Raw genomic sequence first — 25,796 nt, 5'->3', positions numbered from 1 at the left:
GCTTAAGAGACTCAGCCTAAGTCAGATAAGCAGGAGGTATTTCATTTCGACGCGTCGGAGAAATCACAAAATGGATTTCTAAATTATGTACAGCAAAAGCGGGTTTTTATACAATTTTAAACAGGGATTACATCATTTATTACATGCATATTCATAGGCAGGCGGAGTCTTCCGGGAATTCTTGGTCTTCCTTAGTTAAATTTTAAGCTTTTCCTAATTTGGACTTCTTCCTGTTATCTTTGGCATGTTTTTCCATGGCTTGGCTGAAGTTACTGTTGTACTTGGCTTGATTCTAATGGCTTGGCAGGTCACTTTTACTTATTGGCTTGATTCTAACAGCTTGGCAGGTCACTTTAACTTATTGGCTTCCACTTCTGCTTCTTCAAATATTCTAATTCCAAAGTTTCTTCTGTGAGTGTATTTTAGATTATTTATTAACGTATCTAGATATCTGATCAAAGTTCTTCCTAATAGTGTATTTTAGGTTTTTTATTAACTTCTGCGATTCCCTTGATATACTTTTGAGTGTCTTTTAATTCTTTTATTTCTCAGAAACTATTGTTCATTATAATAAATGGCTTCATTCCCCCCCTTTTCTTATAACTTACGAATTCTTTCATCAAATTCTAACCCTGTAGGGCGCTGATACGCTCGTACCATAGCCCAAGTTTTAAACTCTTTAGCCATTCATCGATTCTTAGCTCTTCGTCCTTTAACTTGTGGACTCCTTCTCGAATATCCCTAATCTTGCTGTGAACCAAAACAAAATGATCAGAGACACTCATGCAACACATTCCCATGCAACACATTTTTCAAACTCCAACTGCAGCAATGAAATGCATCTCGTGTAGCTTTCACTTCTTTTCTCCCTTCCTTTTTGAGTTTTGCTGTTCCCCACTTTCCTACCCTCAATCTCTGAAGGTTCTCAATGCACTGATCTAATGCTTGGTCAGGATCCCCCTCAAAGGGCCCTACCACAGATGTTTGGGTCAGTGGGACTTGTTGTCTACACCGGGCAGCTACAATGTGAGAATTTCTCTTTATTTCTAGTCCCTTTAGTTCATGATTCAAACGCCACCTCACAAAAGCAGTAATTATCTGTTCTGCACTTTCATACAACTTAAGTCCCTCCCTTCCTGGCAAACCTGTAAATTTACTTAACGCTCTAATCCAATTACGTTCTCTTACCCATTGGCCACGACACCTCCAACACCAAATTTGCCACACAAGTGCTTGACCATACCAGTAAGTATACCCGCACCCAGCACACTTTAGAGCAACCCAAGCACAGCAAAACATATTACTACAAGCACAACAGGTTGTACTACTCAGTGGTATGGATTCATCAAATTGCGTGGTAAGAACCCAGTTTATCCAATCCTGTGGTGGGTTCGTTAGGGCTCTGGCAGCTGGTTCACTATATTGTGCGAGACGCTGGAGGTCCTGCTGTACATTAAAGAAAAGCTTTCTCAGCAGTCGTCGTTCTTCATCTCCTGCTGTTATTCTACCCCACCACCCGACATCCCAGATACGTAAGGCTTCACCCATTTAGCAGGTACCCAGAGAGTCCCTCAAGAACTCAATGATCAGAGTTATAAAGGTTTGAGGTGGAGTCAGAATTATAATGTCTGCTCCTCTTGTTTGTTCTCCGGAGCTTTCTTGACTCATGAGAGTGGGTCCACGTGGGTCGCTCCTTGATCCGAACCGCAGTGAAGATAGTCAGCAGCACTTGGAAAGGTCTCACTTTTCTTATAGGGGTTTTCCTAGAAGATTCTTAACATACACCCAATCACCGGGATTAAACGGATGCAATTTGCAATCAGGTTGTTTAGGTTGGTGCTCTATCACCACAATAGCATTCTTATCGAACTGTTTCCCCACCGTCATTACATAATCATAAATGTACTGATTACCGATTTGGTCTATAGCGTCCCCATTTACAACTTGCACAGCATAAGGTCTACCATACAAAATTTCAAATGGACTTAACTTTTCTTTTGATCTTGGTTTGACTCTCAGCCTAAGCAGAGCAATAGGCAAAGCTTGATACCACTGCAAATTAGTCTCCTGGCATATTTTGGCAATTTGTTGTTTGATGAGATGATTCATCTTTTCCACTTGCCCACTGGCCTGTGGACGGTAAGGCGTGTGTAATTGCCATTTGATTTGTAATGCTTTGCTTATTGCTCTCACCACTTTTGCACAGAAATGTGTACCCCTATCCGAAGAAATGCTCTTCGGTACCCCAAACCGTGGAATAATTTCATTCAACAGTACTTCAGTCACTTCTCTTTCCTTATTTGTCCTACAAGGGAATGCTTCAGGCCACCCAGAAAATGTATCAGTTAACACCAACAAATACCGAAACCCCCCTTTTCTTGGGAGTTCAGAAAATCAATTTGCCATACTTCACCTGGGAATTTACCTCAATTTATGGCTCCTTGGCGTACCTTGGTTCTCGTATTCGGGTTGTTTTTCAGACACCGCTCGCACTGGGACGTAACGTGTTTTACAGCAGTAAATAATTTCGGTCCTGCGGATCTAGACCCCAATGGGCCTTCTCATGTTCTGCTTTTACAAACTGCCACATCACGTTCCTGGTACTACTAACTGTCCTGTTTCCAATGGACCCCAACCATTCTCCAATATTTTGCCCTTATTTCTTTGAATCCTTATTTCTTTGAATTCTATGATCTGATTCTTGGTAATCTGGCTGGATATTGGTATCCAACTCTCCTGGTATTAGGGCCACTATTTCCACTTCCCTAGTTCTTGTGGCAGCCAATTTAGCTTCTGTATCTGCCTTCCTGTTCTCTATTTCCGGAATAGTGTTATCTTTCAGATGTCCTTTACAATGCATTATGGTCATTTGTGCTGGGAGTTGGACCGCCTCTAGCAATCGCAGAACCTCCTCTGCATGTTTGACTGTTTTCCTTGTGTAGTCAACAGTCCTCTTTCTTTCCAGATGGTCCCATGAGCATGTACAACGGAAAAGGCATATTTAGAGTCTGTCCATATATTTATTTGCATGTTTTCCGCCAATTCCAGGGCTCGAGTCAGAGCTATCAGCTCTGCCTTTTGGGCTGAAATCCCTGCAGGCAAGGGGTTCGACTCAATTACCCTTTCTGTAATAGTGACTGCATAGCCGGCCATCCTCGCTTCACGAAGCTGCTGCCATCTGAGAACCAGTTGTCCGCATCTTCGAGCGGCTCTTCTTTGAAATCTGGGCGACTGGAGTAGACGGCTTCAATTGTTTCCAGGCAGTTCGTGTTCGATGGGTTCTGCCGGGGCTCTCCCTTCTAGAAATGAAGCTGGGTTCACAATGTTAGTTACCTGAATGGTTACGTCATCTGATTCAGCCAGGATGGCCTGGTATTTTAGGAATCTGGAAGGCGACAACCAATGGTTGCCTTTCTGTTCCAGCACCGCCGACACAGTGTGAGATACTAACACAGTCAACTTTTGGCCCAACGTGAGCTTCCTGGCCTCCTCTATGTTGATTATCACTGCGGCCACTGCCCTCAGGCAGCCTGGTCATCCTTTACTTACTTCATCCAATCGCTTGGAGAAGCAGGCCACAGCTCTCTTGTGTGTTCCCAACTGCTGTGCTAGGACTCCTAGGGCCATCCCTTGTCATTCATGGGAGAACAGCCAGAATGGTTTTGATACATGTGGGAGACGTAAGGCCGGTGCTCTCATTAGTTCTAGCTTTAACTTCCTGAAGGCCTCTTCTGCCTCGGGAGTCCAAACTAGAACTTCCTTAGTTTCCTTCAACAAATCATACAATGGTTTAGCGAGTATCCCGTACTGGTAGATCCATAGCCAACACCAATCTGTCATCCCCAGAAAGGCACGCAAATCTCTCACTGTCTCTGGTTTAGGCATCTGACAGATGGCCTCTTTTCTAGCTGCTCCCAGGGATTGCTGTCCTTTGGAGACTTCGTATCCCAGGTACACCACTTTTTGCACCAGCTGTGCTTTCTGTTGAGAGACTCGATATCCACTTAAACCCAGGAAATTTAACAAGGAAATAGTCCATTCAATGCATTCTTCTTCTGTCACTGTTGCTATTAGGAGGTCGTCTACGTACTGCAGAAGGGTGCCATCTCTCAGCGGCCTTTCTCACTGTTCTAAAGTAAAAATCTTTTGACTCTCGGGAGCTAAAGGAAAGCAGAAGAATGCGTCTTTTAAATTTAATACGGTGAACCAGGCCAAGTTGTCCTTCAGTCTGGTTAAAAGCGTGTATGGATTAGCAACTACCGATGCCTGAACTAGTCTATAAGCTCTATTAGGTTTCTTTACCAGCAGGATTGGTGCATTAAAATCCGATTCTCATTCTATCAATAACCCCAGTTCCAAAAACCTTTTGGTTATGGACTCAATCTTCTTTCTTCCTTCTTTCCTCAGTGGGTATTGCTTTCTTACCACCGGTCTTGCCTCAATCGGTGCTACTTGTTTTGATTTCAGGGGGAATTGTGGAAGGGGCTAGCAGCGGGCCTGTTAGCTAAAGGAGCGAGAAGTAAGAAGAAGCTGATAAGGAGCTTTCTCCAAGGCCTTGGCAGCTCTCCCAGAAGCCTTGGCAGCTTTTCTGGAGGTTTTGGCAGCTTTCCTAGAAGTTCTGGTAGCAGGCCAGGTAACTCCCATGGCATCTGAACTTTCTTCACTAAGTTCCCCATCAGAGCCCCCTTCTACCTCAGCCCCGACTCTTCGTTTGCATCTTGCCTCGTTTCTCTCTCTATTCTCCATTCTTTAAAGAGCGAGTTCCAGGTTACTGCTAAATCAACAGCTATTTTATCTCCCACTCGAGCAGTTGCCCAGGCTCATGGGTGAGTCTCGTTCAGGATTCACTCGAAATTGTGATTCTCAGGTTAAGGTTCCACACAACTGATTGTTAGGCTTAGACCTGTAATCAGTTGTTCTTCATTTAAGTTCTCCAATAGGTCTCTTCTCAATAAGGGCTTTGATGAATTTGGTAAATATAAGAACTGATGAATTCCCATCTGTTTCCTAATACTGTATTTAATGGGTTTCAGAAAGTAAGGCTTTTCTGGTTGGCCTGTTGCTCCCACAAATTGTATAAATTCATCACTTTTAGGTACCAATTCCTGATTTAAAACTGAAAAAGTTGCTCCCGTATTAATCAAAAGTACTGTTTGAACTGTGCTTTAACCCACTGAGTTAATTGATCTACTATAATTAACAAATATTTCCACCGACCTACTTTAAAAAAATCTACAAAATCAACCTGGATCTTTTGAAATAGCTGCTAGGCTGTTTTGTATTCTCCAGAGGGAGGGCTTTTAAGCACTTTCTTATTTACCTTTTAACAGGTGAGACACCCCTGGGTAATTTGCTTTTTTTTTTTTTTTTTTTAATTTCAAATATCTTCATACATCCAAAAAAAAATTTTAAAAAGTGGTCACAAAAGGCTCTTGCTTCCCAGTATGTCCGTCTATACAAGTTATCTAAGATCTAATGTGCCACTGGTTTTGGCATCATAATTCTATCATCAGGAAAAACTCACTTCTCCTCCTTAAATGTTGCTCCTAATTTCCTTATAGCTGCCAATTCTACTAGCGGAAGGGAAAGAGTCTCTTGCTGAATTTCTATTTTTTTGTGAGGTCATGATTTCAGTATCTCTCTTTCTTAAGGTTGCTCTTTTGCTTCTTTATCAGCCAAATTATTTCTCTGACTTTAATATCCCTCCCCCCTCTGGTGTTCCTTTATATGAACTATCCCCCCCATATATTAACCCCTTCCTTTGAGTGTTTATAAGTCCCCTTTCCTTCCAAATTTCTCTAAAAGTATGTACGACACTAAAAACATACTTGGAGTCTGTATAAATAGTCCCTTCTTGCCCTTTTAAAATCCACAAGCTTGCGCTGACCAGGAGGGACTAAAGGGACTAGACTCCTTCACTCTAAACTTTTCCACTTCACCTGAATGCCAACCCATGTCATTAATTTCTAGATCATCTTCTTTAGGTAAAGAATAAATTTCAAGTTTTCCTTCACAGGGTTTTATCTGTAAATTTAGAGCTATTATTAGATCTCTGCCTAACATATTCTCCTCGGCCTCTGGTATCAACAATAAATTATTTACTCCAAATTTGTCATTTGTTTCAATTTTCACCCCTTTTATTATAGGAACAGGGAAAGCTTCTCCTGTAATTCCGATTACTGAAACTTGCTCACAACTTACTTCACATCCCTGGGGTAATTTTGTCACTGTTGACCGAGAAACTCCTGTATTTACTAAAAATACAAATTCTTCACTCTGAGGACCTACACTTAGTTTACACTTAGCTTTATTATCAAGGGCTCTTCTAGGTGTAATTCGATCCTCTTTGTTAGACAAAACTCTTGCCCTCTCTGACTCTCCTGAGAAATTTTCTCATCTTGCTGTTTCTTTTTGCAATTTTTTTGCAGGTGCCCCTTTTTATGACAATAAAAACAGGTAGGTCCCACACCCTTCTTTTTCTTATTTCTACTACATGCATCACAGCAATGTTCCTTAGGCTTTGGACCCTTCTTATCTTTTTCCAGGGCTAGTACTAGGGGATCCTGAGGGACTACATTAATTTCGCATTCTTTTTGCCACTCAGGTTTATTCCTTAGGGTGAAAAACATGTCTGCGTACATTATCTCATCCCATTTATTGAGCTGGTGGAGGAAGAGCATTAGTTGTAAAATGGTGTTATAATTAGTTGTTCCCTCCGGCGGCCATCTCTCATTGTCATCTAACTTGTACAGTGGCCACCACTGTGTACAATATTTAAGGAGTGTCTTTTTACTTATGTTTCCCCCTGGAATCCTTCCCAAGTCCTTCCAGTGCTTTAAGATACATCCTAAGGGGGTTTTCATATTTACGTCCTTACTCTGTTGACCTCCCATGGCTATTCCCTGTGCCTGTTTAACTAGATCAGTCTCCCTCTCGCTTCACAGCGATACTACCTGCGTCTCATTCACTCTCAGCCATACCCACACACCTTTATGAAATAATTCCTACCTTATGGTCTATATCAGAACAGACTGTTTTACCAGGCTTGGTCACAGAAGGTCGCTTACAGACCGTGAGATACCGGTTTGCCAGATTCATGCAATCGCAACCGTAGACAGTATAACAATTGCAGGGGGTGACAATTTTCTTCCAGATGTTTATCAACTTATTCTCTTCTAAAAAAGTACAGAGAGAGCGGCAAGGTGTTTCCTGTAAAATTTTGCAACAGACACATAGAACAGACACAAAAGGATCACCGGCTGACAGACCACTCAGAAAGCAATCTTAGTTTTTAACCCTTAATCCACAGTATTATAACATTAAATACAATATTGAAAACAGTTGCCCACACAGTAAAAACAGACCAAAGATACCAAGATAAACAAATACTCCTTCCAGCAGGACTTTAACCTGCGTTTTCTCTTTTCCTTCCTTTTTTTTTTTTCTTTTTTTTTTTTTTTTTTCTCTACGTTCACAAAACCAAATGCTGGGACTCTAACCCAGTAGCTGGGACTCTAACCCAGTAGCAGGACTTTAACCTGCATTTCTATTTCTGGGACTCTAACCCAGTAGCAGGACTTTAACCTGCGTCTCTATTTCTGGGACTCTAACCCAGTAGGGATTCTTTACCGGGGCGTCCCCCAGCTTTCCCTTCGGGCAGTCACGTCTGACCCCCGTTTCCCAACAAAGCGCTTTATTCCAAAACCAATAAACAATTGAAATACCTCTTAATTGGAGCAGGAGATGCAGGGTACTCTTCGTCCACCAGGAGCACTGGTCCGGGGGGGAGTCTCTTCTGACAAAAATTCGTCAGGGCGCCCAGAGAGTCCCGACCCCGGACTCGGCCCGGGAGGACTTCTCAAGGCCCGGATCTCCTGTCTGGTCCCATCTGGGTCGCCAGAAATGATGCCGAATTTTGCCCCAAAAGGCGAGAATAACTGCTTATGAGACTCAGCTTAAGTCAGATAAGCAGGAGGTATTTTATTGCGACGCGTCGGAGAAATCACAAAGTGGATTTCTGATTTCCCATAACAAAACAAGCCTTTTATACATTTTTGAATATAGGATTACATCAGATCATATACATCATCATTTCTTTGCATGCATATTCATAGGGGCTGTGGCGTAGGCAGAGTGTGGGCGGGGACACTTCTTTTGAGGATCATCTTGGCGGTCGTTCCGGTTGCCTTCATCATGGGCTGGGGTCTCCTGATAAGTCTTCCTCCTTAAACTTTTGAACTCTTCTCCTAATTTGGTCAATTCCCGGTGTACTTGGCTTGGTCTCTATAGCTTGGCAAAGTTCTTAGGGTCAGTTTGACATTGTTGGCTCTGAACATGCTTAGCCCATCGCTTCTCCTCTCGCTATCTCTTTCCTGTCATTGTGTTCCATGCTTTAGCTGATTAATTGCTCTATGTGTTTCCTAATACTATACCTTCTTCAAATGCCTCATATTCTATGTTTTAACTCATTATTTCTTGAAGGCTATCTGTTTTGGGGCTTCATGACCCTCATGCCATTCTTCCAACAGTACCTGCCAGGTTCCCTGAGACAATCTACCACGGCTTGGTATGCTGAGGGTTTCTTGTTCCCTTTACAGCTGGGACAACCTGAGTGCAATTTCCACACTCATCTGTGGAGCTCTCGTTTCTGCCTCTCATCGGGACCTCAGTGTGCAGACTCTGCGTCCTGCACATGGCTAGGCTCAGGACAATCAGAATTCCCACCAGGCGTACTCCTCTGCCTTTGCCTCCGCCCCCTGAGGTACCACCAGCGGCAAGGAAGACCATCTTCGTGGCAGCAGGAGTTTTCTTCAGGGAATACATTCTCTGACCTAGCCACTTACCTCCTTTTAAAGGTTCCCCACCTTGAAATTCTGATAGCATCTGAGCTGCACGGTACCTTGATTGACTTTCGGCACTCCACATCCAATATTTCTGCCTTAGATTTGAGTTTTCCACGCACCCTGTTCTGGAAAATGTGGAACCACTCTTGTGAATCTAATTCGATAATTCCTGAATCTGTGGCTAGGGTTAGAATGCAGTCAGTCAGCTCAAGCTCCTCTTCCAGACACTGGGTGCACAATCCCTTTGGCCTCTGCCCCCTTCTGCAGCGTACAATAAAAGCTCCCTGACAATATTCACACTTAAAAAGTACAAACGGATAGCATACAGAGTCAGTATACAACCTATCTACTCACTGTTGGTCATTTACAAGGACATTGGAGTTTGAGTTTCAAGTCACATGGGGAAGAAGTGACTCTCCACTTGGGCGCTTCCTCCCGATGTTCGACTTTCTTCACCCTAGACTTGTGTGTCCAGCCTCCGCCATCCAAATGGCCGTGTCTGTTGTCAGGAGTACAAGAAAAGTACCTCCCCAGTGAGGAGAGAGGTGTACAGCTTTCCACACTTTCACAAGCACTCTGTCATCCAGTTGAATTTTGTGGATAGCAAATCCCAGAGGAGCACTCTGAGATACTATCCCTTGTTTTCTTAGTTCCTGTAAGTTTCTTTTATCCCAACCAAATACAGTTGAATCTGGCTGTCCTCAAGTCTGGGGTGTCCCATTGGCATCCCATGCTTATATGACATTTCATATAACATCTCGAAGGGTGAGAGCCCCATCTCTGAATGAGGCATTTTGTGATATTAAGCAAGGCTAAAGGTAGGTATTTTGGCCAGGACATCTGAGTTTTTAAAGCTTATTTAGACAACTGCGCTTTCAAGATCTGATTCATCCTTTTCATCTGTCCTGAGCTCTGGGGATGCCACGGAGTGTGGTATTCCCACCGAATGCCTAGCGCCTCTGCCATCTGCTTAATAATTTTTGATGTAAAATGAGTTCCTTGGTCCTAATCAATGTAGTTCACCACCTCATATCAGGGCACAATTTCCTCCAGCAATTTCCTGGATACTGTCTGAACCATTGCCCGTGGACTTGGGAAAGCTTCCACCCAATGAGTCAATTTGTCCACGATCACAAGCAGAAATTTGAGCCTCCTCACTTTGGGCAATTCAGTGAAATCGACTTGAATCCTTTCAAATTGTCGATACGCGATGGGGCGACTCCCCAGGATGGCCTTAGTCTTGTTAATTTCTGGTAAATCAGGCATCCTTGTACCTCTTGTTTGGCCAATTCGTAAATTCCCCTGCACCGGAAAAATTTCAAAAATTGTTCTGCCAGGGTCTCTGCCCCCCCGTGTGTTCACTGGTGCAGTTTCCTCAAAATCTTCCTGGTAAAACCTTTAGAGACTAGTTCTCTCCCATCTGGCAATTTCCACTTACCTTCCTCCAATTTTCCCCCAACCTTCTCATAGCTTTCAATCTCCTTTTGGGAGGGTTCAGGAGGGTCATCTGGGACCTCGATCGCTTCAATTTCCAGGGTACATACCATCATCAGTGCTGCGGTTTTGGCTTCCTGGTCTGCCAAATTGTTGCCCCATGTTTGGAACTGAATTCCTGCCTGGTGTTCCTTCACATGGACCACTGAAATTTCCTCAGTCCCCATTAGTGCTTCCAAGATTTGCCAGATCAATTCTCCGTGCATCAGTTCCTTTCCCCGGGTGTTGATCAATCCCCTTACTTCCCAGATTTTCCCAAAGGTATAAACCACCCCAAAGGCATACCTAGAGTCTGTAAAAATTGTTCCCTTCTTCCCCTTCAGTCCTTTCAAGGCTCTCAGAACTGCGTACAGTTCGCAAGTCTGGGCTGACCAACTTGCACTCAGGGGACCCGCTTCAATCACTTTCCCCATTCGTTCATCCACGACTGCACACCCTGACTGTCTTTTCCCATCAATCACCCTGCTTGACCCATCTACAAACCATTTTCCCCTTCATCTAATTCCTCCTCCTCCAAATCCTCTCTGATTCTTGTCTGCAACTCTACCACTTCCACACAATCGTGAACAATTTCCTCCAAAGCTTCCCCAAAAAAGAACTGCGCAGGGTTTTATGCAGTTGTTGTCCGCAATTCCAAATACTGTGAATGAATCAAAATGGCCTCATACTTAAGCAATCTAGCATCAGTGAGCCATTTATCTGCTTTCTGTTGTAGTATTCCCCACACGTTGTGCGGTGCAAATACTACCAATGGTGCACCGAGGGTTACCTTCTTGGCCTCCTCCACCAGCAATGCCACAGCCACAATTGCCTGCGAGCAGGTGGGCCAGCCCCTGCTGACTGGGTCCAAAAGCCAGGACAAGTAAGCCACAGGTTTTCTGACTCCCGCCCAGTCCCATGTCAGCACCCTGTGTGCCGTGTGATTACTCACATCCACGAACAACTGAAAGGGTCTCTTCACATCAGGGAGGCTCAGCACCGGTGCCACTGTGAGTGCTTCCTTGACTCCCCTGAGATCTTCTTCATCCTTTTCCATCCATTTGACTCGGTCTGTGGTGAGTTTCCTGAATAGAAACTTCACCTTTTCACTGTACCCTTCAATCCACTGCTGGCAATATCCCAACAGCCCCAAAAGCTGTCTGACCTCCCTTATCGTTTGCAGGGGTGGTAAGGCAACAATCCCTGCCACCCACTCAGGATGCAGGTGCCATCACTCTGGATGCAAGGGAAAAATTTCTTTTTTCCCTTGGTTAACCAATGTTCCAAGTACCTGACCTCGGGCTCTGTGAATTGCAACTTAGACTTTGACACCTTCAACCCCTTTTCCCCTAAAAACTTCAATGCTTCAATGGTGCTCACTCTTACAGCCTCCTCCCTTGGACCTGCAACCCGCAAATCGTCTACATATTGTAACAATTTTGTTCCCTCCGTTGGTACAAAATGGCTCAATACCTGCTCAAGTGCTTGCCCGAATAAATTTGGGGAATCCATGAAGTCTTGAGGCAACAACGTCCATCTGAGCTGCCGCTCTCTCTTCGCCTTTAGATCTTCCCACTGAAACGCAAAACAATCTCTGCTGCCCTCTGCTAAAGGACAGGTCAAGAAAGCATCTTTCAAATCAATCACGCTGTACCATGTGTCCTCAGGAGAAATGTTATTCAACAAGGTGTAAGGATTTGAGACCATGGGGAACAAGGTCTTAGTTCTCTGAATCACAGCCCTTAAATCTTGCACTAGCCTAAAGCTGCCGTCCATCTTTTTCACAGCCAAAATTGGGGTGTTGTGCCGAGACATGCACGGCTCCAACATTCCTTTATTTATTAATTCATCAATCACCAGTTCCAATCCCTTCCTTCCCTCCATGGAGATGGGATATTTCTTAACCCAAATAGGGTCCTCTGGTCTCTCAATTTTGACACGAATCAGCTATGTCCAGACTCCCAGCTTCCCCTTTGACATACCACACCTTCGGATCTATTTTCTCCTTGTCCTGGATGTTGAGTTTATACATTCTCACCCTGAGCCTTGAATTTTCTACTGCCAAGGTGATTTCCAGGGCTACCATCATGTCCCGCCCCAGTACATTTAAATACGCATCCTGTATCAGTAAGATATTTCCTGTACGTCTTTTGGTTTTTGTTTCTATTTCTACATCTTTTATGATCAGAACCTCAAAGGGTTCCCCTTTTGCCCCGATTACCATCATGGAATCAGTGCTTAGAGAGCACCCTTGCGGCAGCTGCTGCACTGCTGTCCGTTCCGCCCCTGAGTCTACCATAAACCACATCTCCTGCCTGTGGGGTCCTACTTTTAATTTTATCAAGGGCTCCCTCAATGTTCTGGACTCCAAACTGAAAAGTCCCTGACACCTCTCATCTTCTTGCAACATTGCCTGGTCCTTGGCTTTGTTGGGACAATTCCTTCAGATGTGTCCCTTTTGTTTGCAGTAATAGCACTCAAAATCTCTCTTCTGATTGTTTGATCCTTTTCCTTGGGAAGAGTTCTGCCGAGACCTGAGCCAGCGGGATCGCAACCTCGGGAGGCAACATGGGCACCGGTGGTGCCTGAGCTGGTCTGGGCTGGGGCGGAGGAACAAGGTAGGGAGGTGGAAGATTGTCCAAGGGTTCCCATTCCTTTCCCATGTTTGCTGCATGTCGGAGGGGTCATAGTGGGTATAAACTCATCCAAGCACACCTCCACATCTCGGCATACTCGATTTCCTCAAAATCCTACAGGCAGCAATCAAATACGTAATCGTACAAAGAGTTGCAAGTCCATGCTTTAAACATGCCGAACACCAGCCAAACCACGTATTTTCCGATCTCCTTCCCTCCCCATTTTTCCATACAAAAATGTATCATTTTCTCCTTGGACCTGCCAGCTCTCCTTGGGCTCTCATACCAGTGTTCTAGCATCCACCCCAACGGACTATCTCTTGGGATTTCTGGCAGAACTTTCCCGGGACCCTGGGGAGATTTCTCCTCGGGTTTTCTCCAGAACCTGCTTTTTCCCAACCTCATTTTTCCAAAAATCCCTCCTGCGAATTTTCTCACCTTGTCTCCTCCAGCTGGGATGCTCATGGCAAGTCCTGACTCTGTCTGATGTTGATCTCCTGAGTCTGCAAAATGTCACCAGTCTTACTCAGTCAAACGGAGAACCGTTCCACTGACTTTTTGACTGATCTCCGGTTTTCTTTCCTGTTTTCTCTGGATCAGAAGGACTCCTGAAATTTTCCAGGACTGTCGTTTCCCCTTTCTGACCGAACCATGACCAATTTCCCCCCTCGAACTTTCTACGAGTCCCAGGTCCCACGTGTGTTAAGGAAAAGCGTCTGCTTCCCCCTTGACGACCATGTGCCTCACGGTATGGTGGAACTGCGACTGTGGGGTCCACACTTGCTTTGTGACAGAGTCACATCTCACAATAACTCAGTCACACCCCACTCAACCACGCAATACTCACGGTTCCTTTTCCCACGTGGATTCTTCATGCACGTTGATTTCCGAGGGGAAAAAAAGCACCTCGGTCTTGGAGATCCCCTGGATCTTGCCGAGTTCCTGAGAGCGGGGCCCATTTTATCCCTCTTTAGCTGTGGCTCCAGTTTTGGTTCGGTGATTTTTAATTGGTCTTGTGGACTCCAATCCCACTCAGACTGCTGAAATCACCAAGATGCCTTCAGGGCAGGAAGGGGTCCCGAACCCCAAATTCAAATCACTTCGGGTTTCACCAGATTGTTATAAATGATCAAATCGTGACCCAAAATTTATCAAAAATTTAGTAAAGATTTCTTAATTTGTCTGCGTGACCAAATTTCGGTCTTCAAAACCACCACAGCCAAAGAGACAGCGTTGAGCCTGTGTTCGGCGCTGGGTGAACCTGGATCTGACCTCTCAAGTGTCAGAGTCTCCCCCATTCATGCATGCTGCTTCCTGCAGTGAGGTTTTATACAGTTTATTCTGCCCGAGGCAAAGATGACCAAATTTTCTTTGTATCTCTTCACATGCATTGCTGTTTCTTTCCATGTGCAGAGGTGGACAAAAGCTGGGTCCAGGTGTGCCACTGGTGTCAATCGGCTCCCGCAAGCCGTGTATTCAGATGTATCAGTTTGGCGCCCCTGACTATCTTGATAGATGCAATTGGCAAGGCAATAATCGCTCTTGGGTGGCTCCCGATGACTCGGGATACCAGTTATCATCGCCCTGGAAGCTTCTATTCCTACGTTAAAGCATCAGTCGTTATCTTAACTTGTGTCAGGGAACTTGTTGAACCTAAATAGACAGATGCTCCCGGCCGGGGTGGTCAGACACATACATTTGGAGCATGAATTATCCCTACCATATATTACAACTGCATTTACCTCTCCAGCATTGCTTTCCAAAAGAAAAGAAAAAGCTGGGGAAGGCAAACTGTATAGCTCATGGTATTTTACAGTGTCTAAAACATGCCAAGTCATGTAGAAGTGAGATCCTTAGAAGTGAGATCCTTAGAAGTGAGATCCTTTTGGAATTAATGGGACAGAGAAGTAGTGCAAAGGGGAGCATAAAAATAAATAGAGTAATACATCTTGGTATGGTTTTTCCTGTTTTCATTTCATTTCCTAAAAACTGCTTCAATTCTTCCAGAATCTTCTCCACAGTCCTGTTTGCTCTTTCCAAGAACCTTTCCTGGAGAACAAGGTGCAGCTTCTGTCACAAGATGTGCCACCAGCTGCAGCTTCTCTTGGCTTTCCACACCGTGCCTGCAGCACAACTCTTGCAGCAAAGCAGGACAAATATTTGAAGAAATTTACAGCCTGTTCTTTTCCTTGTGGTCTGGGCACTTGTGCCATTGGGGAGGTTTTCATTGTTACTGTTCTACACTAAGGAAACATGATGGGCTACCAGGAATTGTTAGGGAATGCAAGCCTGACTGAATGCAGAGAAAGAATCTCCAGAGCCTGCAGCCAGAAATGGAGAGCTGTGTGATAATCATTCCATCAACCACATGGACATCTTGAAAGCAATATAGAAGATGAAAATGGGCTGACAGAGGGAATTTGTTTCATTGTTCAGTTCAGATGCTGCTACATCTCATGCATTGATATAAATCAAGAGTTACTGTCAGTTCATGAAGGGCACCAAAACAAGCTGGATTTCTCAGGAGATGACTGAAAGAATCTGAAAAGGAGAAATGCAGGGAATGACTTAGTGAGCTTTGCCTGTACAAAGGATCATTTTTCCTATTAATTTCCAGTCCATTCCCTCCACTTTTGTCCTTACTAGCAAGGCCATTTTCATCCCAGATTCCCAATGAAATGGCAACCCTGAGCTTGGAAGTGCCTGAAAGATGCCCTGTTCCTCTGCAGGAACACTGAGGCTGAAGCAGGAGCCTGAGCCCTCTCTGGGGCAACCTCCTCCGAGCTGGAATTTGTGCCGTGCTGGGAGAGGAGGAGGAGGGGGAGAGCGCTGGTGCTGTGTGGCAGGAGCAGGAGGTTTGGGCCGCAGGACATTCCGTCTGCGCCGCTGCCCCGCAATGGGCGGTCCTGCCTGGCGCTCTGGGCCTGGCCCTGCGTGCGCTGAGTTCCAGACATTGCGGGAGCTCCCCAGGCTGGGCTCAGCTTCCCGCTGGGCCTGGGCAGCAGGCTGGGCTCCAGCTGGTATCAGCAGCAGCTGGAAATACCTCTGCGCATCTCCATTTGCTGCTGCTGCTGCTTGGGAGAACAGAGAATTAAGTAAGTCAAGACACTCTGGTTTCTCTTCCTCCTGGTGGATGTTTTCATTTGATTTGATATTCCAGAGGCAATTTCTGTGATGGCCTCTGTCAGTTGATTCTATTTCAGCAGAAGCAGCAACAGGGCTATGTTTGAGCACTGCAAATGTGGCCGGTATGGCTGCTTTAATTCTCCTTGACTTAGTGCTCAGGGACTTGAGAGCATTTCAAGATCTGCTGATCATGATGCCTGTGACCAAAAGCCTGAGTTCACCTATTGCCAGCTGGGGGCTATGTACAAATTACCAACAGGACGGGACTGCTGAGGAACGTGTGTCGAGCTGTTTATTTTCTAGCATCAGTCTCATTACATGGTTATGAGAATGGGAAGATGCCAGCAGCTTGTGTCCTCAGCAGCAGACAACTCAATGTTACAACTTACTTTAAAAGTTTTTTACTAATCACACAAAGCAAAAGCATATTGATGGTAGTTCTATCCAACCACTATAAGCACAGGTACCTTTGGTTAAAACAATGCTTGCTTGTTTTGAATAGAATACCTTTATACACAATGAACAGAGCTCCATTATTAAGCTTAGAACTTCCCAATATCTCTGCGGCTTAGGGATTTGTTCTAGACAAGCGTTAATACACCAACCATTTTTCTATTTGTCCTTACTTTCTACTTCTTATTGAACTTTTCTGCTGACAAATCTCATGGCTACTGCTTAGCTCTAATCGTAGTTCTGCTGTCTTTGAGGCCTGCATTTTGCAGCTTTCCCAAAACCCTCTGATTTTAAGGATTCCCACATTCACCATCACAAAAGCACTATGGGTAGCACTGATCAAAAAAGGCAGTTGCAGATAAATTTCAAGTGGCAAGCAGAAGAGGGCCAAGAGTAGCCATGATCTCCAATTCCCAAGGCAAAGGCAGCAGCAGCCTCCTGCTGTCACCTCAGGGTGAATAAAACAGCGATGAAAGCAGCGCTGGAACCCGATCCTTTCTTTCTCTGAGGGCTGGCTCAGGGCAGCACAGGCAGGCCCTGAGGAGTCAGGGCTGTGTGTGGGTGATTGCTGCTCTAGTCCAGAATTGAGCTGGAAAAAGCCCTTGGGAGCCGAGGCAGGAGCAGGTGGGAAGGGGCCGGCGCTGCTGCTGCTCCTGTCCGGGAGCCCCAATAGAACCAAAGCGCCATTGTCAGACACTGCAAGGCCTCATGGAAGCAAGGGGCCATTGTGCCACTGCAGAGCCAAGAAGACCATTGTGGTATTGCTGGGCCTTGTGAAAAAAAAAAGATCTGTTGTGATACTACAAGGCCTCATGGAACTAAGGCGCAGTTGCAATGCTGCAAGGCCCCAAGGATCCAAGAACATGGAAAAGTTCTGTTTCGCTTGGCTTGACTGGTCCAGCTTACTTTGGCATATTGAGGGTTGCTTCTCCACTGCCCGTGAAGCCCTGGAGTTCTGTGCTTTCCTTCCTGTGGGAAAGAACTCTCCTCCTTTAGGGGTTCATGGCTGAAATTGGGATTCTACGTCCAAATTCACTTATATCAAAGGATGATTCCTGTATGAAATCTGCCAGAACAGACAGCTCTGGGTGGCCTTGACATCTTGGGGGCCACCTCTCATCTGCCTTCAAATACTGTGGGGGTGTGCTTTACTTTCCATGGAAAAATCATCTTTCAAGTGAAAGTGTCCATAGCCAAAATTGGGAATCTGCCTCCAAAATTCCTTATATCCAAGGATAGCTCCCAGGACTGTCCAAGTTCCCTTGGCTTCCTGAGGGCCAGCTCTCATCTGCCTGTGAAACACCTGGGCTCTGTACTTTCCTTCCTATGCAAAAGAACTGTCCTTGTCCAGATGCCCATGGACAAAACTGGGATTTGGCATCCAAAATTTCATTTATAAAAGGATTCCTCCCAGACAAAAGATGCCAAGACAAACTGGTCTGGCTGGCCTTGGCCTCCTTGGAGCTGCCTCTAATCAGCCTTTAAAACACTGGGGCTCTGCCCTTTCCTTCCTGTGGAGAAGAACTGTCATTCTGGTCCAGGTACCCATGGCTGAAATGGAATTCCACTTTAAAAACTCCACAAATATCCAAAAGTTGCTTTCAGACAAAAGCCGCAAGGACAGACAGGTCTGGCTGGCCTTGGCGTCTGGTGACTGCCTCTGATCTGCCTTCAAACCCCTGGGGCTCTGTGATTTCCTTCCTGTAGAAAAGAACCATCCTTCTTGTCCAGGCACCCATGGCCTCAGGCACATGAGCACTGTACAGGGACAGAGGAACTCTGTGCTCAGTGGGGTGGGGACTGAGGAGAGCAGAGGAGAGCCCTGGGAGGGATTGAAGGGTGGTTCAAGTGATAGTAGATCCTTTTGACATAAAAGAAAAAGGCAGAAAAAAGAAAAAATTAATAAAAATGGCAGCTGGGGCAGGTCCAGACTGGACAGCAGGAGAAAGAAATTTCCCTCCAGGGCAGAGCTCTGGTCCAACACCAGAAGGAGCCTGGGTCATCACCAGGCTTTGTGTGTGCAGTCAGAGGCAGGCAGGAGGCAGAGCTGTCAGCAAAGGAAGGGGTCAGCCAGGTGGGGCAGCCAGGGGATGAGTTTTACAACATGGCTTATGTGGTCCAAGACCTGTTCCACATTGCCAAATGATGGCTGCAGCCTTGGGCGATATTTGGCCAACATCCCTGTCAATCATCGTAACAAGGTGACCAGGAGAGATTCACATAAGAGTCTGTCAGTAGTTGGGTTCCACTGAAGGACAGAATTATATTCAGTATTATCTTCATTTTGAAAGTAAGAGCAGTGATACTGGAGTCTTCTGTAGCAGGAAACATGGTATACCATATAGAACATGTGGACCATAGTAAAAGATGTTAAATAAATAAATAAAATACATTAATTAAAATATACATTTATAAATAAATAAATAAAAACATTCTCAGCCGTTCCAGGAGAGCCTCAGCCTCATGATCTGGCAAGAAAACTTATCACCATGAGTCAGCAGAGTGGCTCTCCAGATGGCTTTGCAGAATGGCTGGTATTACTGCCTAGTGTTACAGGGTTAATATTGGGGTGCAAGGAAGCAGCATTTTTGAATTTCACTAGACTTAATATGGAATGTTAGGGGAAGAACAAAAGAAGGAAAAGGGAGGAATCAAGGTGGTTTGGAGAGAAATAGACATAGGAAAATAGAGGAATAGTACAATAAGTGGGGTCAGTCATGCTGACAGATGCTGACAAATGCTGATCAGTGTGCTTGTAAGGCCCTGCCTTTCACCTGGTGCCTGCACTGTTCCACAGTACCCTGTTTCCTCATTAGACTCAACGTGTATTTTCTGACTGCGCTGCAGAGCCAGTGGGATCTGGTGGAGTCAGATGAGAAAGCTTTTTGCACACTTGTCTGTGTGTATGAACATGTCTGTATGAGGCAGTTGAAAAGTTGAGTGTCCAAAGGCCAGCTAGAGGGTGGTCCTTATGGTGTTGATAAAGGTACCCTTTATCATGGTATACCATGATAACTTATCCTTTGGGGCTCAGTAATCTAAAGATCTAGAGAATGTCTTATGGATAGGCCTTAGTTACCCTTAATCATCCCTTTTTTCCTCTAAAAATACAAATGACATCAGGTTAGTTACAATTTCACACATGATTTTCTTAAAAATAGAGAACCATAAGGCTGCAGGACAAAGTCACTTCGCAGTTGTCCTCTTCAGTGATGTTTCAAGCTTCCAGAACAATAGTTGTATTGAAAAACACATGGATTCTAAATTGGCCCCTTCCTGGAGTGCTATGGTCATGAATGCCAATGCCTGAAATGGTTCCTAATTACTTTTACCTTTGTATTAGATATTACACACAAAGGACACTCTTCTATTCAGAAAGGTAAGTTTTATTATAATAAAAACCACCAAAGGATAGTATAGGGACTTATGATCCTATATTTTCAGAAAAAAAGAGATGAGAATTTATGTTTTTGGTGCTCTGTAGCCAGCCATATGGACAACATTCCAATATGCCAAGGTATGTGTCCAAAAGGTACAGGGGGACCTTTTCCCAGAGCAGCAGGGACAGAGGCGCAGGGCAGGGACACCGTGGGACAGCCTGGGCTGCACAGGGCACAGGGATGGGCAGCAGCTGCAAGACAGCCCTGCCAGAGCCAACTTGGGTAGCACTTTGGCCATGGCTGCTGGGCCTGGGCCTGAGGCAGGAGCAGGAGACAAGTGACCCTTGCAGGCCTGGGGCCTCATTGCCTCCTTGTCCCTGCTCAGCAGCCTGGCAGGGGCCGCCCCATGCTCCTGCCCTTGCCATTGCACATCCCCACATGCCAGTGCCCATCCCGGCAAGAGCCCTGAGCAAGGAGGGAGGGACAGCATCTGCTTGGCCAGGGGCTGGGGCTCAGGCCTTGGCCCTTGGCATTCCTCAAACACACCCAGCTTTGCTCAGCACCAGAGACAGCTTGGCCTTGTTTGTCCCCAGCTGTCATCACTGCCTCAAGTGTTCTGCTCTAACTGGAACCTGGGGACACTTTCTCAGTCGTGTTCCTCAGTGAAACCCATTAAAACTTCAAGAAAATTCAGAGTTTCAATTTAATTTTGAGTTCTTGTGAAGTTTATTGAAGACACTCTCAGGGACTGAGTCTGATGTAAACAACACAGAAGCCCTGAGAGGGTCATTAAAGTTTTCCTAGTCCACTTATGGAGAAAGATTTCAAAGAACTTGTAAAAAATACACATTTCTATTTTAAAGGATGTATTTTATTTTATTTCTCTTTACATGAGAGGTGATTGCAGCATTCTGTGATTGATATTGACCCAGGGTCTCTCCTCAGCAGCTCCGGCCTGCTCACAGAAGCTGTGCCTAGAATTCTGACCCAGTGTGGACAACCTTGCTCCACATTGCCCAGCCCCATCCTGTCTGTCCTCACTCCCCTGGGCCCTGCTGTGCTTGCAGAGCTGGCTGCACTCAGCCTAACAGGGGTTTTCACTTTTTGGGGATTTTTTGAAGCAATCTGAAACTCCTGAGTTTCCCCACTGCAAACAGACACACTGCTCAGGTGTGTGCCAGCCGCAGGTGCCACCAAAGCCACTGCAGAGCTGCCCTGGGCCAGCTGTGAGGGTGGATCATCAGCCCAAGCTGCCCTGGGCCACTGCAAGGGGCTGTGGCCATGGGCACTGCACTGACCCCACTGCTGGGTTTGGCTGCCACGGCCACCGAGAGAAATTAAACTGTCCTTGGAAGCACTGGGGAGGACTGGGACATACTGGGGAAGACTGGGAAGGCTGTGGGAGACACTGGGACATACTGGGAGCGACACTGGGGGATACTGGGAGAAACTGGGGACACTGGGGCAATTGCAGAGAAGACTGGGGACACTGGGGTACCTGTGGATGACACTGGGAGGAACTGTGAACGACTGGGAATGAACTCGGGTGTATTGGGACAGACTGGGCATTACTGGGAGGGATTGGAGGGTTACTGGATTGTACTGGGTTCTACTGGGGAAGATTTGGGCTTCACTGATGTTACACTCGGCGGTACTGGGGATGAACTGGGCTTTACTGGGAGGGACTGGAGGAGGGTGCATGGGCTGTTCCCACCTCCACTGCATCCCATTTGCTAAAGCCCCAGCCAATCACCAGCAGCAGCCAATCAGCGGCAGGGATAGGGGCCTGGGGGCCGTGCTTACACGGGCAGCAAATTTTCTTTTTGCCTACAACTCCCGTCATGCCCCGCGGCCAAACTGAGCCCATTGCAGCCGGGAGAACAACTCCCTTCATGCCCCGCGCTCCACTGAATTCCGAGATCCGACCCTGTCTGTCCCATAACTGTCCCACAAACACTCCAGGATCCCTCAGTGTCCCCTCAGCGCCCATTCGGGACTCCCATAAGCACCCCCAAAACCCTGAGTGCTCCCACCCCCACAGATGCCCGGTACAGCCACTTCTGGGAATTCATCTCCTCTCGTCCCCCGTGGCCCCAGAGCCCCTCAGAACACAGTCCCGCGCCTAAAACTCAGGCCGCGACCCGTGCCCTAAAGAGCCCGGTTGGAGCTCTCCGAGCTCCTCCCAAGGGCTCCCGTGCCGTTTACGTTCCCCCAGAGGATCTCAAGTCGGGGCTCGGACGCAAAGGTGTCCCCCAAGAGCCGTCCCGGACTCCGAAACACTTCGTTCCAACCACTTTTGGGACTACAGCTCCCGTCATGCTCCGCGGCGCACGACCAGCGCCATTTCAAGCGGGACTTTATCTCCCGTCATGCCCGGCGCCCCACCGAGAGCCATTGCAGCTGCGCCCAGAACTCCCGTGTTGCTCCGCGGCCCCGTTAAACCGTATGATACCCGCGCCTACAACTCCCATCACCCCCCGCGCTCCAGAGAGCCCCGTTCGAGTCCCTCCAAGTGCCCGCCCGGACCCCGAACGGCCCAAATTCCCCTCCCTTACCTCCAAGGGCCCCCCTGGACCCCCAAGTGCTGCCCTGGACCCTGAACTGTCCCTCAGAATCCCTGCGTGCCCCTCCAAGTGCCCACCCGGCTCCCCAAAGTGTGCCCCAGAGCCTCAAGTTCCCTCTGAATTCCCTCCCCAGACCCAAACCTGCCCCAAATGTGCCCCAGAAATGTCTCCAGGGTCCCCAAAGTGCACGCCCCCCCAACTCTGTCTGAGAAAAAGATGATAAAAAAGATGACAAAAAGACTACTAATATAACTAATTAACATAAAGAGAAAGAAATAAATAGCCAATAGAAATTAATTAATTAATTCATGAAGGAATTGTGTTACTTAAAACCAATGATGAATAATTTTCTTGGTTGCTAGAAATGTATCCAGTTTTAATATAAATATACAAATTAGGTAATAAAAATATTTTATAAGACTATCCTGAATTAAAAAATTACAATTATAATTTTGTTATTAATAATTTTATTTATAAGGAAAAATGCTAAAATTTTGCTTTTTTTGCGGGATATTAGTCCGAGGTGGGTGTTGTCAGACATGGTTAGGCTGGGGGTGAGGAGCCGATTGTCCAAACAGGCTCAGCCTGCAAGGGGCTCATTCTTATCCATGCCACGACTTCCTAAGGAGACATTCACCATCCAGATCACTTGGGGAATGCTTCTATCCCCTCTTCTCATAACAAAAAAAGAAAAAAATACTGATGTGATTAAAGATCCAAAAATCATGAGGTGCATTTTGACATCTTCCTCCTGAAGACAACTCCAAACTGACTCCAATCAATGCACAAGCCCTGGAGACTCAAAGACAATGGAAGGGAGACAAAGAGCTCCTGAGGCCTTTCTGTATTTTAATCAGCCCCACGCTGGATTTGGGGCTGGCTCCAGGAGCCTCAGGCACACAGAGAAAGATGAAGAAGCTGCTCAAGGAGTCAGCAGCAAAACTCCAAGTGCCTTGGAGCATGGCTGGGCCCCAGGGAGGGCAGGGAGTGCCAAGGCTGCCCAGGGCCTGGTGAGAGCAGATCCTTGAGGGCAGGATTGCAGGGAGCCCAAGGCTCTGAGCAGGGAACTGCAATGCTGAGCAAGGCCTGGCTTGGCTGCAGGAAGCAGAAAGGCCAAGCCCTGAGCCCAGCCTGGGCCAGCAGGGCCTGTCCCTCACGGCTGCCTCGGGGCTCTTGGTAGGCCAGGGGGATGTGAGGGGCAGCAAGGACAAATGGCATCAACCTGCAGCCCCTGCCAGCCTCCCCAGGGAGGCCGAGGGAGAAGCAAAGTGCAGCCCCTGCCAGGAAAGTTCCTCCTGTGGGGCCTCCAGAGGCGCTGCCGGAGCCCAGGGCACAAAGGCCTGGGTGCCTGTGGCCCTGCCAGCCCTGCCCAGCCCTTGGCCATCTGTCCTGCAGGCTGTGCCCCCTGGGCGTGCTGCTCCTCTGCCCTGGCCGGCTGCACTCGCCCATCTCGCTGTGCCCCAGCATTTCTCACCCAGCGTTGCTATGCCCTCCCTGGGCTCCCTGCACCCAGCGCTGCCGGCTCCTGGCACACAGAGCCCGGCCATGGCCCAGCCTCACGCTGCCACACCTCCAGCACCAACATTCTGCCCTGCGAGGGACTTTGCCTTCTCCTCAGCTCCAGCCTGAACCTTCCAAGGTGCACTTGGGGGAGGTTTCCTGCAATTCCCACTGCCAAAGAAAGCTCTGTCTCCTGCTGGTCACAAACAGAGAAGGGCTGGTGGCAGATCAGAGGTGGTCAGAGGCTGTTTGGGGCACAGCGACCATTGTAGCCATGATATTTTCTGAAAAATCCCTTTGCCAGGATTTAGCTCCTGAGAAGCTGAGGCCTCAGGTACAAAATATAAACAATCATTATCTGCTGCTGTGGAATGCAACAGGTGGATCTGTGATTGGCTTCATGTCATTGCTTCTAATTAATGGCCAATCACAGTCCAGCTGTGTCTCTCTCTGGTCAGACACAGGATTTTGTTATCATTCCATTCTTTCTCCTTTGCTTGCAAGCCTTCTGATGATATCCTTTCTTCTCTTCTTTTTGTATAGCTTTAATATAATATCTATCATAAAATAATAAATTAGTCTTCTGAAACATGGAGTCAGATCCTTTTCTCTTCCCTCTTCTGGGACCTCTGTGAACACCACTACTGACCATGAAATTATTAAGTTTTTTAATATTCTCTGAAAGAACAAGGGGCATCAACTAAACACCTACAACTGTCTGGAGGGCCAGTTGAGTGGCGGTGAATGTTACACCAGAGAGTGGTGGTGAATGCTGCTGCATCCAGCTGGCAGCCAGTCACCTGAGGTGTCCCTCAGGGGTCTCTGCTGGAGCCAGTTCTGTTCAATATTGTTACTGACAATATGGATGATAGTGTTGAGACTTTCAGCAGTAAATCTGCAGACAAAACTAAGCTGGGAGCGTGTGTCCATCTGCTGGAAGGTAGGAGGCCTCTGCAGAGAGACCAGGAACAGTTGGATGGATGGGCAGAGTCCAATAAGATGAAGTTTAATAAGTCCAAGTGCCGGGTCCTGCACTTTGGCCACAACACCCCCTGCAGTGCTACAGGCTGGGGACAGAGTGGCTGGACAGCGGCCAGGCAGAAAGGGACCTGGGGCACTGATGGATAGCAGGCTGGACATGAGGCAGCAGTGTGCCCAGGTGGGCAAGAAGGCCAATGGCTGCTGGCCTGGATCAGGAATGGTGTGGCCAGCAGGAGCAGGGCAGTGATTCTTCCCCTGCACTCGGCACTGGTGAGGCCACACCTCGAGTGCTGTGTCCAGTTCTGAGCCCCCAATTTCAGAAGGCCTGGAGGGCCTGGAGGGGCTGGAGCGTGTCCAGAGAAGGGCAACAAGGCTGGGGAGGGGTCCGGAACACAAGTCCTATTTAGAGTGGCTGAGGGAGCTGGGGTGGTTTATCCTGGAGAAGAGGAGGCTCAGGGAGACAAGGCAGTGTCAGGGGAGAGGTTAGACTTGATGATCTCCAAGGTCTTTTCCAACCTTGCTGATTCTGTGACTCTCTGGAACCACCCTTGGAGCAGTTGCACGAGGAGCCCTGGGCCTCCTCTTCAGCAGCTCCACCAGCCCAGGTCCCTCAGCTTCTCCTGCCCGCCCTAAAGCCCATCCTGTCAGTCCTGCAGAGCCTCTGCAGCTCCTCCTCACTGCCCAGAACAGGGAGCCCCAGAGCCAGACACAGCAGCCCAGATGTGCCCCCCTGGCCTGGGGTGCCTCTGGCAAGGGAGCAGCGCCAGGCACTGCAGGAGCCTGCAGACAATTCCTGCAGCACTTGTAGGATGATCCTGCTGCCCAAGGGACGTTCCCATC

The 25,796-nt window shown here is 47.1% G+C and overlaps 1 protein-coding gene across 1 annotated transcript in view; it reads right to left on the bottom strand.

Annotated features, from left to right (window-relative positions):
- Positions 1-712: 712 nt before the first annotated feature.
- Positions 713-25,796, bottom strand: part of LOC134434241 (olfactory receptor 14J1-like) — a gene marked incomplete at its 5' end in the record, with an annotated part of 67,341 nt that continues 42,257 nt past the window's right edge. Inside the window, 2 exons of the mRNA XM_063182925.1 lie at positions 713-750; positions 2,451-2,541. Coding sequence (XP_063038995.1) covers positions 713-750; positions 2,451-2,541 — 129 coding nt within the window. The remainder of the gene's footprint in view (positions 751-2,450; positions 2,542-25,796) is intronic.

The sequence above is a fragment of the Melospiza melodia genome, unplaced genomic scaffold (genome assembly GCF_035770615.1).
Source record: "Melospiza melodia melodia isolate bMelMel2 unplaced genomic scaffold, bMelMel2.pri scaffold_34, whole genome shotgun sequence".
Lineage (NCBI taxonomy): Eukaryota > Metazoa > Chordata > Aves > Passeriformes > Passerellidae > Melospiza > Melospiza melodia.
This window is presented reverse-complemented; position numbering and strand designations above follow the sequence as displayed.